The following is a 16398-nucleotide window of genomic DNA, read 5'->3' as shown; positions in this document are numbered from 1 at the left end:
CCAAGTCTGTTAATTCCACTATTTTACTGATGGGGGAAAAAAGAACAGATGGATCTGAAATTTATGTTAATAATCAAAACAAATCTGAGCACAAAGTCAACCTTTTCTGACCTGAAGTACATTCCTTTTTTGGGTCATCCACCTTCCTTCTCTTTATTCTTTTCACATATCTAAGGATATAATTTTTTTGTGTGTGTGTGTGTGAGATGAATTCTGTAAATAGATAGGTGGATTTTTTTTCATTTCACATAGTCTATATTCTACAGAAATAGTTTGTTACATTGTGAGATGAGTATGAGAAGAGAATAAATTGATCTTCAGTAAACTGAATCGTGTACAAAAGCCATATCTTCTAATTTTGGAACTTGCTTGTTAAAATCGGGACCTAGTTGAGGATTAGAAGGACTGCCTAGAAATGTAAATCATGGAGTTTGCATAGGGTTTGGAGACAATGGGCAGATTTTTTTTTTTCTGGATGGCCTTTGTACTTTAAGGTTCTTTAAGGTTCATTTTACATGTGTGCAGGTTGGGGAGAAAGTAGGAAGCCATGTAGAAATGTTTCACTGATTGAAGAAGACAGTTCCTTAGCTTGCATTGTAGGTTTTACTAGGAAACTGACATTCTTGGATGCATTGCATGCAGAGTAGGAAATGTAACTGAAAACTTTTTTTTCTTTTTATAGTTCTTGACATAATTCTGTTTTTCCCCTTTTGTCAAGCTGGTAATAGCAATGGAAGAGCTGAAGCAGTGTAGACTACAACAGAGGAATATTTCTGCAACTGTTGATAAGTTAATGCTGTGCCTTCCAGGTGAGAAACTGGGAGTGGAGTAGGATTCTTGATGTATTTCCTTTAGCTGAGTTAGTTATTTTGCTTAAATGATACCTGTGTGATCTGTTTTCTCTTTCAAGTCCTAGAGATGTACAGCAAACTGAGGGACCAGATGAAAACCAAAAGGTAAGATGTTTTTTAAGTTGAACAGTTAAAAGAGATTTGTTTTCTTATTTATTTATATGTATGTGTGTGCGTTTCTGTGTGTTTGCTGTGTGCGTGAGGGTGTTCACAGAGACCAGAAAAAGGCATTGGATTCTCTGGATGCTGGAGGCTGAATGCAGGTCCTTTGTGAGAGCAACAAGTGCTCTCTCAACTCCCTACTTGCCCCTTGAGCTGTCTTCAGTCTTTCCTTGACTTCTATAACCTCATTAGGTTTGAGGGGTATAGGCTTATTATTGTTTTTTGTCTTCTTTTTTTTTTTTATGTTTTGGAGATAAGAGATTGTCAGTGTATGTTACCATGCATGGCTTGATCTCGCTATTTTTTTTTAAAGGGACAATCTGTTTTTTAGTTGAGATCCTTAGATCTTTTATGACTGATAGACTTATCAGTTTATGTATATACTTATCATATACAGTATATCTGTATATGACTTTCAGTCTAACTTATTTTCCATTTGTCTTCACTGTTCCTTGTTCTTTCTCTCTGTATCTCCTTTCTTCTCAATCAGTTCACTAGATATTTGGATTCTATCATGTATTCACTAATGCCATATAATCCATACCTCTTTATTTCTTTAAAATGATTGCTTCTAAGCTTATAATAATCCTTTTTAACTCATAGTGAATCTTGAAAAAATTATGGCAAACCATACATTATGCAAAGTTCTTTTATGTATGTATGTATGTATGTATGTATGTATGTATGTATTATGTATACAATATTCTGTGTGTATGCCTGCAGGCCAGAAGAGGGCACCAAACCCCATTACAGATGGTTGTGAGCCACCATGTGGTTGCTGGGAATTGAACTCAGGACTTTTGGAAGAGCAGGCAATGCTCTTAACCTCTGAGCCATCTCTCCAGCCCCTGCAAAGTTCTTTTAATAGTAATGCATATTTAAATGGAAATGCTTTATAGATTAAATCATTATCTGTTGTATACATGAAATTATCTCACTGTACCCCATGCTTATATGTAATTATTGCTTGCCAATTAAAAATTTAAACCTATATCTCTGCTTAACCTCACTTCCTGGTGTTGTTGTTGTCATTGCTCTTATTTCAGAATATGGCATAGTGCCTATAATACACTTGCATTTTTGCTACAAACTTTTAAATTAAAATATTTTAAAAGTAAAATGAAAAAAATCTTCCTTTATATATTTTAAGTGATTCTGGCACTCTTATTTCTTTATATAGACCTGAATTCATTGCCATCTCTTTTTTTGTGTTAGTGTGATAATAGCTGTAAATTCTTTATTTATTAAAAAAATTAAATTTATTTAAAATAAATATGTAAAATAAAATAAAAATTAAATAATTTAAATATTAGATAATTGTTTTTTGTAGCCACCATTTTATGAGTACAACTTAGTGTTGTTTTAGAGTATTTGCAAGGCTGTCACTATCTTCACTTCCTGACTGTAGAACATGTCAGTCACCTCAAATAAACCTTGATCCCGTTTTTCCTTCCCTTAGACTGAGCAGCCACTACTTTACTTTATATCTGTATGTTTGCATATTGTGAATATCTCGTATAAAGGGGGCACACAGTATGCGGTCTTCTACATTCGATTCTCTCTCTTACAGTGTTTTCAGGAGTCAGCCATGCCTTCGTGTGAATCAGTGCTTCACTCTTTTTAATGGGGTGCTTTTCCACTGTGTGGATGGACTGCATTTTGTTTTGTCATTATTAGACAAACGTTTGGGTTATTTTCACTTTTAAGTTACGATGAATAAAGCTCTATATAGCTACTTGTAAGTTTTTACATGGGCTTAAACTCCCTAAATTCTTTTGGGAATATACCTCTGAATGGAATTGCTAGGTCTTGCTATAGCTCAGTGTTCTACTGTTTAGTGAAACTGCTTCACTACTCAAAGCAGCTGCATCGTTTTAATCTACCTAACATCATCACATGATAGTGCTTATTATTATTTAAAACTTTCAGATTTATTAAATTTATTTATTTTATTATTTTATACATATGAGTATTTTTCCTACATGTGTGTTTGTGAACCACATGGAAAGCTTTGGATCCACTGGGACTGGAGTTAAAGATGGTTTTGAGCTAATGTATGGTTGTTGGGAGTTGAACCTGGTCCCTCTGAAAGAGCAGCAAGTGCTCTTAAATTCTGAGCCAGCCCTTTAGCCCCAGTGTGTATTATTGCCTGTCTTTTAGTTATAAGCATTCCAGTGGAAAATGTTATCTTGTTTATCTCCTGAATTAAAAAAAAACATTTTTTGGGTGGTGTGGAGAGATGACTCAGTATGTAGAATGCTTGTTGCGTATCTGATGACCTGAGTTCCATACCTAGAATTCATGTAAAGGTGGAAGTAGAGAACTGATGCCTCAGTGTTCCCTTGACCTTCATGCACTGTGGTACTCACTTCTACCATATCTACATATACACAATAAGAAATTAAATAAAAAAAACCAAAGCATTTTTTTTTAAAAGACAGAGTCTCACTATGATTTCCAAGCTGTCCTTGAACTTATGAGTGACTGAGGATGACCTTGAACTTCCTCAGAACCTGTTGCTGGGGATGTAATGCAGGAGGTCTGTGCAGCCTAGAAAAGCACCCTGAAGTGCAGAGGCCATAGCCCTCCATTGGTTTTTGATGCTTCCTTCTTCTCAGACCTTTGTGTTTCCCTTTAAGCACATACACATGGATCTAATTGCTATTTGCATACATTTGCTATTCTGCCACTTTTGAATCGTCTTTTGAACTAATTTTGTTTTTCTGGTTATAGGTCAAAAATATTTTTTGACTGGATAATTGACATTATTATGTTGATGAGTATCTGGAGTCTGGGGAACTTTGCTTTTTTTTTTTTTTGAGTTTTGGGCTTTATTTTGAGAAGTAGTAGTTTGCAGACCCCATTTTAAAACTCTGTGTAGTAATATGGAGCGCGGCGGCGGGGCTGCGTCCCCAACACCCCAGCCGCCTGCCCGGCTAGCTTTACCCGAAATAATTACACAGACACTGTATTCATTTAAACACCGCTTGGCTCATTTCTACCTAGCCTCTTCTAGGCTAACTCTCGCACCTGGACTAGCCCATTTCTTATCATCTGTATAGCACCGGTCTTACCGGGAAGATTCTAGTCTAAGTCCATCCTGGGTCGGAGCTTCATCACGTGCGTCTGCCCAGGAGCGGGGCATGGCGTCTCTCCTGAAGGAGTCTGCTCCCGAGAAGAGAGCTGTCGAGTCTGCCCCACTTCCTCTTCCTCCCAGCGTTTTGTTCTGTTTACTCCTCCCACCTATCTCCTAACCAATGAGAGCCAAGCAGTTTCTTTTAATTTAACCAATGACCTTCCTCCATCAACTCTGCTATGGCCAGCCATGATAAGCTCATGCCTGAAATCCCAGCACTCAGGAAGCTGAGGCAGGTAGATCTCTGAGTTTGAGGCCAGTCTTGTCTTTATAGTGAGTTCTAGGTCAGCTCGGGATGCATAGTGAGATATTCTCCTACACTAACAACAAAAACCAAATCTGCTAGGCCAAGTGCAGTCCACTTTACAGAATATTTAATCTGGTCTGGTAGGCACAGTTGTGCCTGTGTACCTTGCCATTCGGCTGTTTGGGTTTAGAGGAGTTCTCTGCCGTTTCTGACCTCCCTGAAGTGTTTATCTTATTTTTTTTTCCGTTTATTTATTTATTAAAGATTTCTGTCTCTTCCCCGCCACTGCCTCCCATTTTCCTCCCCCTCTCCCAATCAAGTTCCCCTCCCTTGTCAGCCCATAGAGCTATCAGGGTTCCCTGCCCTGTGGGAAGTTCCAGGACCACCCACCTCCATCCAGGTCTAGTAAGGTGAGCATCCAAACTGCCTAGGCTCCCACAAAGTCAGTACATGCAGTAGGATCAAAAACCCATTGCCATTGTTCTTGAGTTCTCAGTAGTCCTCATTGTCTGCTATGTTCAGCGAGTCTGGTTTTATCCCAGGTTTTTTCAGACCCAGGCCAGCTGGCCTTGGTGAGTTCCCGATAGAACATCCCCATTGTCTCAGTGTGTGGGTGCACCCCTCGCGGTCCTGAGTTCCATGCTCGTACTCTCTCTCCTTCTGCTCCTGATTTGGACCTTGAGATTTCTGCCCGGTGCTCCAGATTGGGTCTCTGTCTCTGTCTCCTTTCCTCGCCTGATGAAGGTTAATATTCAGGAGGATGCCTATATGTTTTTCTTTGGTTTCTCCTTATTTAGCTTCTCTAGGATCATTAATTATAGGCTCAATGTCCTTTATTTATGGCTAGAAACCAAATATGAGTGAGTACATCCCATGTTCCACTTTTTGGGTCTGGCTTCCCTCACTCAGGATAGTGTTTTCTATTTCCATCCATTTGTATGCAAAATTTAAGAAGTCCTTGTTTTTTACTGCTGAGTAGTACTCTAATATGTATACATTTCATACTTTCTTCATCCATTCTTCCATTGAAGGGCATCTAGGTTGTTTCCAGGTTCTGGCTATTACAAACAATGCTGCTATGAACATAGTAGAGCTTATACTTTTGTTGTATGATAAGGCCTCTCTTGGGTATATTCCCAAGAGTGGTATTGATGGGTCCAGGGGTAGGTTGATCCTGAATTTCCTGAGAAACCGCCACACTGCTTTCCAAAGTGGTTGCACAAGTTTGCATTCCCACCAGCAATGGATGAGTGTACCTTTTTCTCCACAACCTCTCCAGCAAAGGCTATCATTGGTGTTTTTGATTTTAGCCATTCTGACAGGTGTAAGATGGTATCTTAAAGTTGTCTTGATTTGCATTTCCCTGATCGCTAAGGAAGTTGATCATGACCTTAAGTGTCTTTTGGCCATTTGAGTTTCTTCTGTTGAGAATTCTCTTTTCATGGGAGGGAGAGACAGGCGGATCTCTGTGAGTTCGAGGCCAGCCTGGTCTACTAAGGGAGTTCCAGGACAGGCTCCAAAGCTACAGAGAAACCCTGTCTCGAAAAACCAAAAAAAAAGAGAATTCTCTTTTCAGCTCAGTGCCCCATTTTATAATTGGGTTGATTAGATTTTTACGGTCTAGTTTCTTCAGTTGTTTATCTATTTTGGAGATCAGACCTTTGTCAGTTGCGGGGTTGGTGAAGATCTTCTCAATTTAAGAAATAAATTAAAATCTTCCTTGAATTTAATCAAAATAAAGAGACAACATACTCAAACCTATGGGACACGATGAAAGCAGTGCTAAGAGGAAAGTTCATAACACTAAGTGCCCACTTAAAGAAAACGGAGAATGCATACATCGGGGACTTAACAGCACACCTGAAAGCCTTAGAAAAAAAAAGAAGCAGACGAGCCCAGGAGGAGCAGAAGACTGGAAATAATCAAACTGAGGGTGGAAATCAACAAAATAGAAACACAGAAAACAGTACAAAGAATCAATGAAACAAAAAGTTGGTTCTTGGAGAAAATCAACAAGATCGACAAACCCCTATCCAAACTAATTAAACGACAGAGAGAGAACACGCAAATAAATAAGATCAGAAATGAAAAGGGGGACATAACCACAGACACAGAGGAAATTCAGAGAATCATTAGATCTTACTACAAAAGCCTATATGCCACAAAACTGGAAAATACGAAAGAAATGAACATTTTTTTTAGATAAGTACCATATACCAAAGCTAAACCAAGACCAGGTGAACCATCTAAATAGACCTGTTAGTCGCGAAGAACTACAAACTGTTATCAAAAATCTCACTTCCAAAAAAAGCCCAGGACCAGATGGTTTCATTGCAGAATTCTACCAGAACTTCCAAGAAGAGCTAATACCTATACTCCTTAATGTATTTCACAATATAGAAACAGAAGAGTCATTGCCAAATTCCTTTTATGAAGCTACAGTTACCCTGATACCAAAACCACACAAAGACCCAACCAAGAAAGAGAATTACAGGCCTATCTCACTCATGAATATCGACGCAAAAATTCTCAACAAAATACTGGCAAACCGAATCCAAGAACACATTAGAAAAATTATCCATTATAATCAAGTAGGCTTCATCCCAGAGATGCAGGGCTGGTTCAACATACGCAAATCTATCAATGTAATCCACCATATAAATAAACTGAAAGAAAAAAAACCATATGATCATTTCATTAGATGCTGAAAAAGCATTCGACAAAATTCAACACCCCTTTATGATTAAGGTCTTGGAGAGACTAGGGATACAAGGGTCATACCTAAATAAAATAAAAGCTATTTACAGCAAGCCAACAGTTAACATTAAATTAAATGGAGAAAAACTCAAAGCCATCCCTCTAAAATCAGGAACACGATAAGGATGTCCACTTTCTCCATACCTCTTCAATATAGTGCTTGAAGTTCTAGCAATAGCAATAAGACAACATAAGGGGATCAAGGGGATTCGTATTGGAAAGGAAGAAGTTAAACTTTCGTTATTTGCAGATGATATGATAGTATACATAAGCAACCCCAAAAACTCCACCAAAGAACTTTTAAACACCTTTAGTAATGTGGCAGGATACAAGATCAACTCCAAAAAATCAGTGGTCTTCCTATACACTAAGGATAAGGAAACAGAGAGGGAAATCAGAGAAGCATCACCTTTCACGATAGCCACAAATAACATAAAATATCTTGGGGTAACTCTGACCAAGGAAATGAAAGATATATATGACAAGAACTTTAAGTCTTTGAAGAAAGAAATTGAAGCAGACACCAGAAAATGGAAGGATCTCCCCTGCTCTTGGATTGGGAGGATCAACATAGTAAAAATGGCAATTCTACCAAAAGCAATCTATAGATTCAATGCAATCCCCATCAAACTCCCATCAAAATTCTTCACAGATCTGGAGAAGACAATAATCAACTTTATATGGAAAAAGAAAACACCCAGGATAGCCAAAACAATCTTATACAATAAAGGATTGTCTGGAGGCATTACCATCCCTGACTTCAAACTATTACAGAGCTACAGTATTAAAAACAGCTTGGTATTGGCATAAAAACAGAGAAGTCGACCAATGGAATCGAATAGAAGACCCTGACATTAACCCACAAACATATGAATACCTGATTTTCGATAAAGGAGCTAAAAGTATACAATGGAAAAAGAGAGCATCTTCAACAAATTGTGCTGGCAAAACTGGATGTCAACCTGTAGAAGAATGAAAATAGATCCATATCTATCGCCATGCACAGAACTCAAGTCCAATGGATTAAAGACCTCAATATCATTCCGAACACACCGAACCTGATAGAAGAGAAAATGGGAAGTACTCTACAACACATGGGCACAGGAGACCACTTCCTATGTATAACCCTAGCAGCACAAAGTGTTTATCTTATAACTCACTGTTAGTCTATCCCCCCCGCCCCCCGAACTTTCCTCCATCCCTTGTCTCCCCTTTTTCTCTCCCCTTTTCTTCACCTCACATACCCCGGTCTAATGATAAGCAGGAAAGCCTATGCAGATTTCTCCCCCCCGCCCCTGGCCTTTTTGACCTAGTATATGATGCCTTAAGTCAGCACATCTTCAGGCTCTGTGAGGGTGTTCTGACTGTCCACGATGGAGAGATTACCTTCAGGTTGTTCTCTTTTTTTGGAGTTCAGTTATCAGCTGACTGCTGTTCAATGACTGAAAACAGTTGTTTTGGGTATTAACCAAGATCTGCTTGTTTATAAAGTGGTATTTCGTGGCTAAAGGACTGGTATTTTTTTTTTTGAGTTGTAAATAGTGATTATATTATTGGGTTTTATGTTTCCTTGCTGGGCGGTGGTGGTGCACGCCTTTAATCCCAGCACTTGGGAGGCAGAGGCAGGCGGATCTCTGTGAGTTCGAGGCCAGCTTGGTCTACAAGAGCTAGATCCAGGACAGGAATCAAAAGCTACGGAGAAACCCTGTCTCGAAAAATCCAAAAAAAAAAAAAAAGATTTTTTTTTAGAAATAATTTTTTGATTATATGTGTATGTGTATATGTTTATTATGCATTTGAGTACAGGAATCCCCAGAATTTAGAAGAGGGTGTCATTTCCCCTGGAACTGGAATTATAGGCAGTTGTGAGCTGCTTGATATAGGTGCTGGGATACAAACTTGGGTCCTTTGCAAGAGCTTTAAGATCCAGTTTTTTTTTAAAAAATATTTTATTTGTATTATCTTATTATAATTGTATATATTACATTATACAATATATGTGGTATATGTACTTGTCAGTGTGGGTGTTTAGTTGTGTATGCGGGTTTATATAAGTGCATGTGGTGGCCAGAAGTTGAGGTTGGGTTTTTTATTTGATCACTCTTCATCTTTACTTTTTAGATAGGTCTGCCAGTGAACTTCAGGGATCCACCTGCCTGTATCGCATAGAACTGGGGTATAGGCGTATCCACCATACCTGTTTTTTCTATGGTGTGGGGATCCAAACTCAAATCTTTATGCCAGTGCAGCATTGCTGACTAACTGAGCCGGCCACAGCCTGCATTCAGTTTTTTAAACTTTATTTCTTTAATTTTATGTGTATGTGCTTAAGTGCATACATGTGTAGGATGTGCATGCAGGCACTTACAAAGGTTTGAAGAGACAGTTGAGGTCAGAAGATGCATTGAATCCCCTAGAACTGGAGTTACAGATAGTTGTTAACTGCTGTTTGGGGGCTGGGAACAAAACATGGGTCCTCTGCAAGAAGAGTAAGCACTCCTAACTGCTAAGCCACCTTTCTAGCCCTCTACATTCAGTTGTAAGGCCGGGCGATGGTGGCGCACGCCTTTAATCCCAGCACTCGGGAGGCAGAGGCAGGCGGATCTCTGTGATTTCGAGACCAGCCTGGTCTACAGAGCTAGTTCCAGGACAGGCTCCAAAGCCACAGAAAAACCCTGTCTCGAAAAAAAAAAAAAGAAAAAAAAAGAAAAATACATTCAGTTGTAATAATATAGATGCTGATAAAAGTAATGTCCAAATCTTGAATGGGATTTCCATGGACTCTATACATGGTTTTTTTCTTTTGATGAGTGTTAAATATTTATTTGGCTACCGTTGTTTTTCAAATACTCTAAATTTGAATAATTTTACTGTTCTGTCCTGTCTGGAACACAAGTTTGCCAGGGGAAAAGGGACAATGGGGAAATAGGTGCTCTTCTTTGTTGCCAGAAATCATTGAGTTTTGTATTAATTTGCCTTGAAAAATGTGGTTCTGTTTGACAGAGCTGATGTTTTCAGCATGGGTTGCATGTCTGCAGGCTGTATGGCTAGATTCTTCTCTTTCTGTAAACAGAACTCCAAAATAGAAGTAAGCCTCAGAATGTATTTATCTTTGTGACTCAATTTCTGGCTTTTTACCCATTCTAAAGTTTTTTTTTAGAGGAACTACATTTTATTACACATAGCTCTTCGTACCTAGTTGTGTCATTGCTATTCTGTGTATACTAAATCATGCAAAATTGTAATGTGTTAAGAGTCTAAAATTTTAATGAAAATAATTATTTCAGATTTGTATGTATTTGTACTTTTATTTCTAAGTTTAGGGGGAATAAACTACTCTATTTGCTTGGACTAAGAGTTTGATTCTAGAAACCTATGAGAGAAGACTGTTAAAGGAAATAAACTAGTTTCTAGTCTAGGTGTTTATGGGGCAACCGTGTTGAGGCAAGAAGAGTGTGTCTGCTGTGATGAAACCATGTCCAAATTAGACCTGTATGTTTGTTTCATCTATGGAAGGAATGAGTTTTCTTCTCCTAGACAGATAGGGGAAATGTCAGAATTAGGGAATTTTAAAGCCTGAAAAGAAAATGATCATGAATATTTTGCTATCTAATGAAAAAAACTATGATTCTCACTTTTGTATGTTTTTTCCTAGTTATTGCTTTGAACTTTTGTGTCTATGACTTCCATTTGCTGATGGATATTTATACCTATTTATTAATAAATCATGCATATATACATACTTATGCTATTTTTTTTGTGGGGGAGAAGACAAGGTCTGGTCTGTAACTATTTGCCTAGTCCAGGCCTTGAACTCATGGTGAACCTCCTGCTTCAGCCTCTCAAGTGCTGTGATTACAGGTGAGAGCTAACGTGTCTGGCTTACATGTATACTTTACAAATGTTGTCATTGTACTTATAAGGTTTGTTGGTTTTTTTTTTTTTTTTTGGTTTTTCGAGACAGGGTTTCTCTGTGGTTTTGGAGCCTGTCCTGGAACTAGCTCTTGTAGACCAGGCTGGTCTCGAACTCACAGAGATCCGCCTGCCTCTGCCTCCCGAGTGCTGGGATTAAAGGCGTGCGCCACCACTGCCCGGCAAGGTTTGTTGGTTTTTAAATTAGTATACCATCTAGGAAATATTTATGGAAAAGATAGATCAAGCTCCAAGATCATCTCTCTGCTCTAAAAATTTATTTAGCACATTTTTCTGAGGTATAAGATAGATGAACCAGACATAGAACTAAAGGGAACAGTGCTGTTGTTGATCCAGGCAAGGCTGAGAAGTGTTAGTTAGAGCTATTTCTTTAAAAAAACATTTTTCAATCAACATATTTATACTAGTTTATTGGTCCTTTAATACATGGATGTATCACAGTTTGTTTAGCTACACAGTTTTTTTCTTTTCTTTTCTTTTTTAAAGATTTATTTATTTATTTTGTATACAACATTCTGCCTTCATGTATGCCCTCATGCCAGAAGAGGGCACCAGACCTCATTACAGATGGTTGTGAGCCACCATGTGGTTGCTGGGAATTGAACTCAGGACCTTTGGAAGAGAAGCTAGTGCTCTTAACCTCTGTGCCATCTCTCCAGCCCCGTTTTTTTTCTTAATACATAAGTTATTTTGTTTTATTTCTTAGTATAAATTAGTCTATAATTTAAGAGTCTTATATATTTTTGTCTATTAAATTTCTTATGTATTTGCTAACAATAAACTTCCTTATTAGTGGGATGTGAATTCTTATCTATTGAAAATACTGATGATAATATACATCATTTTTTATTTTTAAAACAATCTTACTTTTTTATTGAGCTATATTCATTTTCCTCTGTTGCCCCCCCCCCCCCCACGCCTCTCTCTTTTTCTTCAATCCTCTCCCAAGGTCCCCATGCTCCCAATTTACTTAGGAGATCTTGTCTTTTCTACTTCCCATGTAGATTATATCCATATATGTTTCTTCTAGGGTCCTTATTGTTTTCTAGGTTCTCTGGGATTGTTATTTGTAGACTGGTTTTCTTTGCTTTATGTTTAAAAACCACTTATGAAGGCATACATATGATAATTGTCTTTCTGGATCTGGGTTACTTCACTTAATATGATGTTTTCTAGATCCATCCATTTGCCCGCAAATTTCAAGATGTCATTATTGTTTTCTGCTGTGTAGTACTCCATTGTGTAAATGTACCACATTTTCCTTATCCATTCTTTGGTTGAGGGGCATTTAGGTTGTTTCCAGGTTCTGTCTTTGACAAACAATGCTGCTATGAACATGGTTGAGCACATGTCCTTGTAGGACGATTGAGCATTCTTTGGATATATTCCCAAAAGTGGTATTGCTGGGTCTTGAGGAAAGTTGTTTCCTAATTTTCTGAGAAATCACCATACTGATATCCAAAGGGGCTGTGCCAGCTTGCATTCCCACCAGCAATGCAGGAGTGTTCCCTTTACCCCACAACCTCTCCAGCATAAGTCGTCATCAGCGTTTTTGATCTTGACCATTCTTACAGGTGTAAGATAGAATCTCAGAGTTGTTTTGATTTGCATTTCTTTGATGACTAAGGATGTTGAACATTTCCTTAAGTGTCTTTTAGCTATTTTAGATTCATCTGTTAAGAGTTCTTTGTTTAGGTCTGTACTCCATTTTTTAAATTTTGTTCTTTTGATGACCAATTTCTTGTTGTTTGTATATTTTGGAGATCAGACCTCTGTCTGATATGGGGTTGGTGAAGATCATTTCCCAATCTGTAGGCTGTCAAAACAATCTTATTTTACACACCAATCCCAGTTCCCTCTCCTTCCCCTCCTGCTATTCCCCCACCTTCCACCCATCCCACCCCCATCTACTTCTTAAAGAGGGTGAGGTCTCCCATGGGGAATCAACAAAGTCTGTCACATCACTTGAGGCAGGGCCAAGGCCCTCCACCCTGTATCTAGATTGAGCAGGGTATCCCTTCATAGGGAATGGGCTTAAAAAAAAAACCAGTTTATGTACTAGGGATAAATACTGGTTCTACTGCTAGTGGCCTTACCAACTGCTCAAGCCACACAACTGTCACCCATATTCAGAGGACCTAATTCTGTCCTATGCAGGTTCCCCAGCTCTCAGTCTGGAGTCAGTGAGCTCCCACTAGCTCAGGTCAGGTGTTTCTGTGTGTGACCCCTTTGCTCATATTATCATATTATCTCTCCTCCCTCTCTACGACTGGACTCCAGGAGCTCAGCCCAGTGCTTAGGCATGGATCTCTGCATCTGCTTCCATCAGTTACTGATATTTTGATGTCTAGTGCCATGAGTTATTTTTATATTTTGGAGATCAGTTCTCTGTCAGTTGTGGGGTTAATGAAAAAATTTTTCCTATTCTATGGGCTGCCATTTTGTCTTGTTAGCTGTGTGTCTTTTGCCTTACAGAAATGTCTCAGTTTCAGGAGATCCCATTTACTGTTGATCTCAGTGCCTGTGCTACTGGTATTATATTTAGGAAGTGGTCTTCTCTGCCAATGCATTCAAGACTTCTTTCCACTTTCTGTTCTATGAGGTTTAGTATGGCTGGATTTATGTTGAGGTCTTTGACTCATTTGGACTTGAGTTTGGTGCGTGGGGATAGATATAGATCTATTTGCATTCTTCTACATGTTGACCTCCAGTTATGCCAGCACCATTTGTTGAAGATGCTTTCTTTTTTCCATTTTATAACTTTAGCTTCTTTATAAAAAAAATCAGGTGTTTATAGGTGTGTGGCCTAATATAAGGGTCTTTGATTCAATTCCTTTGGTCCAACTATCTGTTTTTGTGCCAATACCAAGCGTTTTCTTTACTGTTGCTATATAGTAGAGCTTAAAGTCAGGGCTGGTAATGCTTTTGGAAGTTTCTTTATTGTACAAGATTGTTTTGGCTATCCTGAGTTTTTTGTTTTTTTCATATGAAGTTGAGTGTTGTTCTTTCAAAGTCTATTAAGAATTGTGCTGGGGTTTTGATGGGGATTGCATTGAATATACGGGTTGCTTTTGGTAAGATTGCCATTTTTACAGTGTTCATACTACCTATTCAGGAGAATGGGAGATCTTTCCGTTTTCTGGTGTCTTCAGTTTCTTTCTTCAAAGATTTAAAGTTCTTGTCATACAAGTCTTTCAATTGTTTGGTTAGAGTTAAGTCAAGATATTTTATGTTGTTTGTGGCTATTGTGAAGGCTGATGTTTCTCTGATTTCTGCCCATTTATCATCTGTATATGAGAGGGCTACTGATTCTTTTGAGTTAAACTTTTATCCTGCTACATTACTGAAGGTGTTTATCAGCTGTAGGAATTCCCTAGAAGAATCTTTTGGGGGCATATATATTATCATATCATCTGCAAATAGTGAAAGTTTGACCTCTTCTATTCTGATTTGTATCCCCTTGATCTCCTTTTGTTGTCTTATTGCTCTAGCTAGAACTACAAGTACTATATTGAATAGATATGGAGGGAATGGGCAGCCTTGTCTTGTTCCTGATTTTAGTGGAATCGCTTTGAGTTTCTTTCCATTTAGTTTGATCTTGACTGTTCACTTGCTGTTTATTTCCTTTTTTATGTTTAGGTATGTTCCTTATATCCCTCCAAGACTTTTAGCATGAAAGCGTATTAGATTTTGCCGAAGGGTTTTTCAGCATCTAATGAGATGATCATGTGTTTTTTTTCTTTTGGTTTATTTATACGGTGGATTACATTGATAAATTTTCATACGTTGAACTATTCCTTCATCTCTCAGATGAAGCCTACTTGATCATGGTGGAAGATTTCTCTGATGTGTTCTTGGATTCTGCTTGCCAGTATTTTATTGATTATTTTTTCATCAGTGTTCATGAAGGAGACTGGCCTGCAATTTTCTTTCTTAGTTGCCTTTGTGTGGTTTGGGTATCAGTGTAACTGGAGCCTTGTAAAAAAGAGTTTGGCAATGTCCCTTCTGTTTCTATTGTGTGGAACAATTTGAGGAGTATTGGTATTAGCTCTTTGAAATTCTGGTAGAATTCTGTACTGAAACCATCTGGCCCTGGGCTTTTTTTGGTTGGGCGACTTTTGTTGACTGCTTCTCTTTTCTTAGGGGTTATAGGCCTACTTAAATTGTTAATCTGATCTTGATTTACTTTTGGTATGTGATACCAACCCAGAAATGAGACTGAATGGGGTATCCTTTTTCTACAATTCCTCAGACTGTATGTGCTTAGCTCCTGTCTCCTCCTGCCTTATATATCTCTCTTCACCCAGCCATATCCCTTCCTGTCTTCACCTCTGTAGTTCTGGAATTAAAGGCATGTGCCCCCTAGGTATTGAGATTAAAGGTGTGTGCCACCACTGCCTGGCTTCTATGGCTCACTAGTGGCTAGCTCCATACTCTGATCTTCAGGCAAGCTTTATTTGTTAGATTACAAAAAAATATTGTCATATTTCCTCCTTTTGTCTAAGATAAAAGTTATGACAAATATAAGCAAAACTATATACAATAAAAACAATAACTATATACAATATATACAGGCAATAAATTTATCAACAATATCTAGTTCATTTACATTTGAAAAACGCAGAGAAAATAGTTTATTATCTATTCAAAGTCTTGTACCTAATTCACTTTCTGTCCTAACTTAGAGTACTACCCAAAACTAACTTTTGATGTTTCTCAGCGTTATACACTTTACTTCTCTTTATTGAGTTTTTTTTCTGAGTCTGATAAACATGGAAAACTATTCCTCTAACTATCTAGTCTTCAACTCCCTCAAAGACCCGAGAAGGAAATAATACTAACTGTGTCAGTAGAAAGTGCAAGCAAGTGACTTCCAAAAATTGTGATAAATGACAGAAGCAGCTGGCTGCCTGGACAGTCACCCAAGGATCCTTTTTAATGTTGGGGCAGCCATCTTCGGCCTATAGGCCTAGAATGAATATGTGATAGACTTTTCTATGAAGCAGAATTTTTGAATGACTGTCCTGCCTTTTCTTGACAAGATTTGGCTGTCACTGTCTTTTTTGTCTTGCTTTTCCAATTTGGACAGCATAGTGTCAGCAGTTGAGGCAAGAACAATTTTTATTGCCTAGTGGCTTACTTTTGCCACACAGAAAGTAAACTCCATGTGTCATTTCTTCAATGCCCATCATCTTCTATGATGTAGGTTGGTTCTTCCAGGAGCAGGCATGTCTCATTGTCATAAGAGAAATGAACCTACGTTATTGAACATCTTAAATGCTATATTCCGAAATCTCTCAATTGTTTGAAGA

General features: G+C 38.2%; 1 protein-coding gene across 3 annotated transcripts in view; it reads left to right on the top strand.

Annotated features, from left to right (window-relative positions):
- Positions 1-16398, top strand: part of LOC142856324 (exocyst complex component 6B) — a 523494-nt gene that overhangs the window by 64043 nt on the left and 443053 nt on the right. For all 3 annotated transcript variants that reach the window (XM_075983673.1, XM_075983672.1, XM_075983674.1), the window contains exons 4-5: positions 719-809; positions 911-956. In XM_075983673.1, coding sequence (XP_075839788.1) covers positions 719-809; positions 911-956 — 137 coding nt within the window. The remainder of the gene's footprint in view (positions 1-718; positions 810-910; positions 957-16398) is intronic.

Source organism: Microtus pennsylvanicus, chromosome 8 (assembly GCF_037038515.1).
Source record: "Microtus pennsylvanicus isolate mMicPen1 chromosome 8, mMicPen1.hap1, whole genome shotgun sequence".
Taxonomy (NCBI): domain Eukaryota; kingdom Metazoa; phylum Chordata; class Mammalia; order Rodentia; family Cricetidae; genus Microtus; species Microtus pennsylvanicus.
Note: the sequence above shows the minus strand (reverse complement) of the source record. Positions and strands in the feature narration are given on the sequence as shown.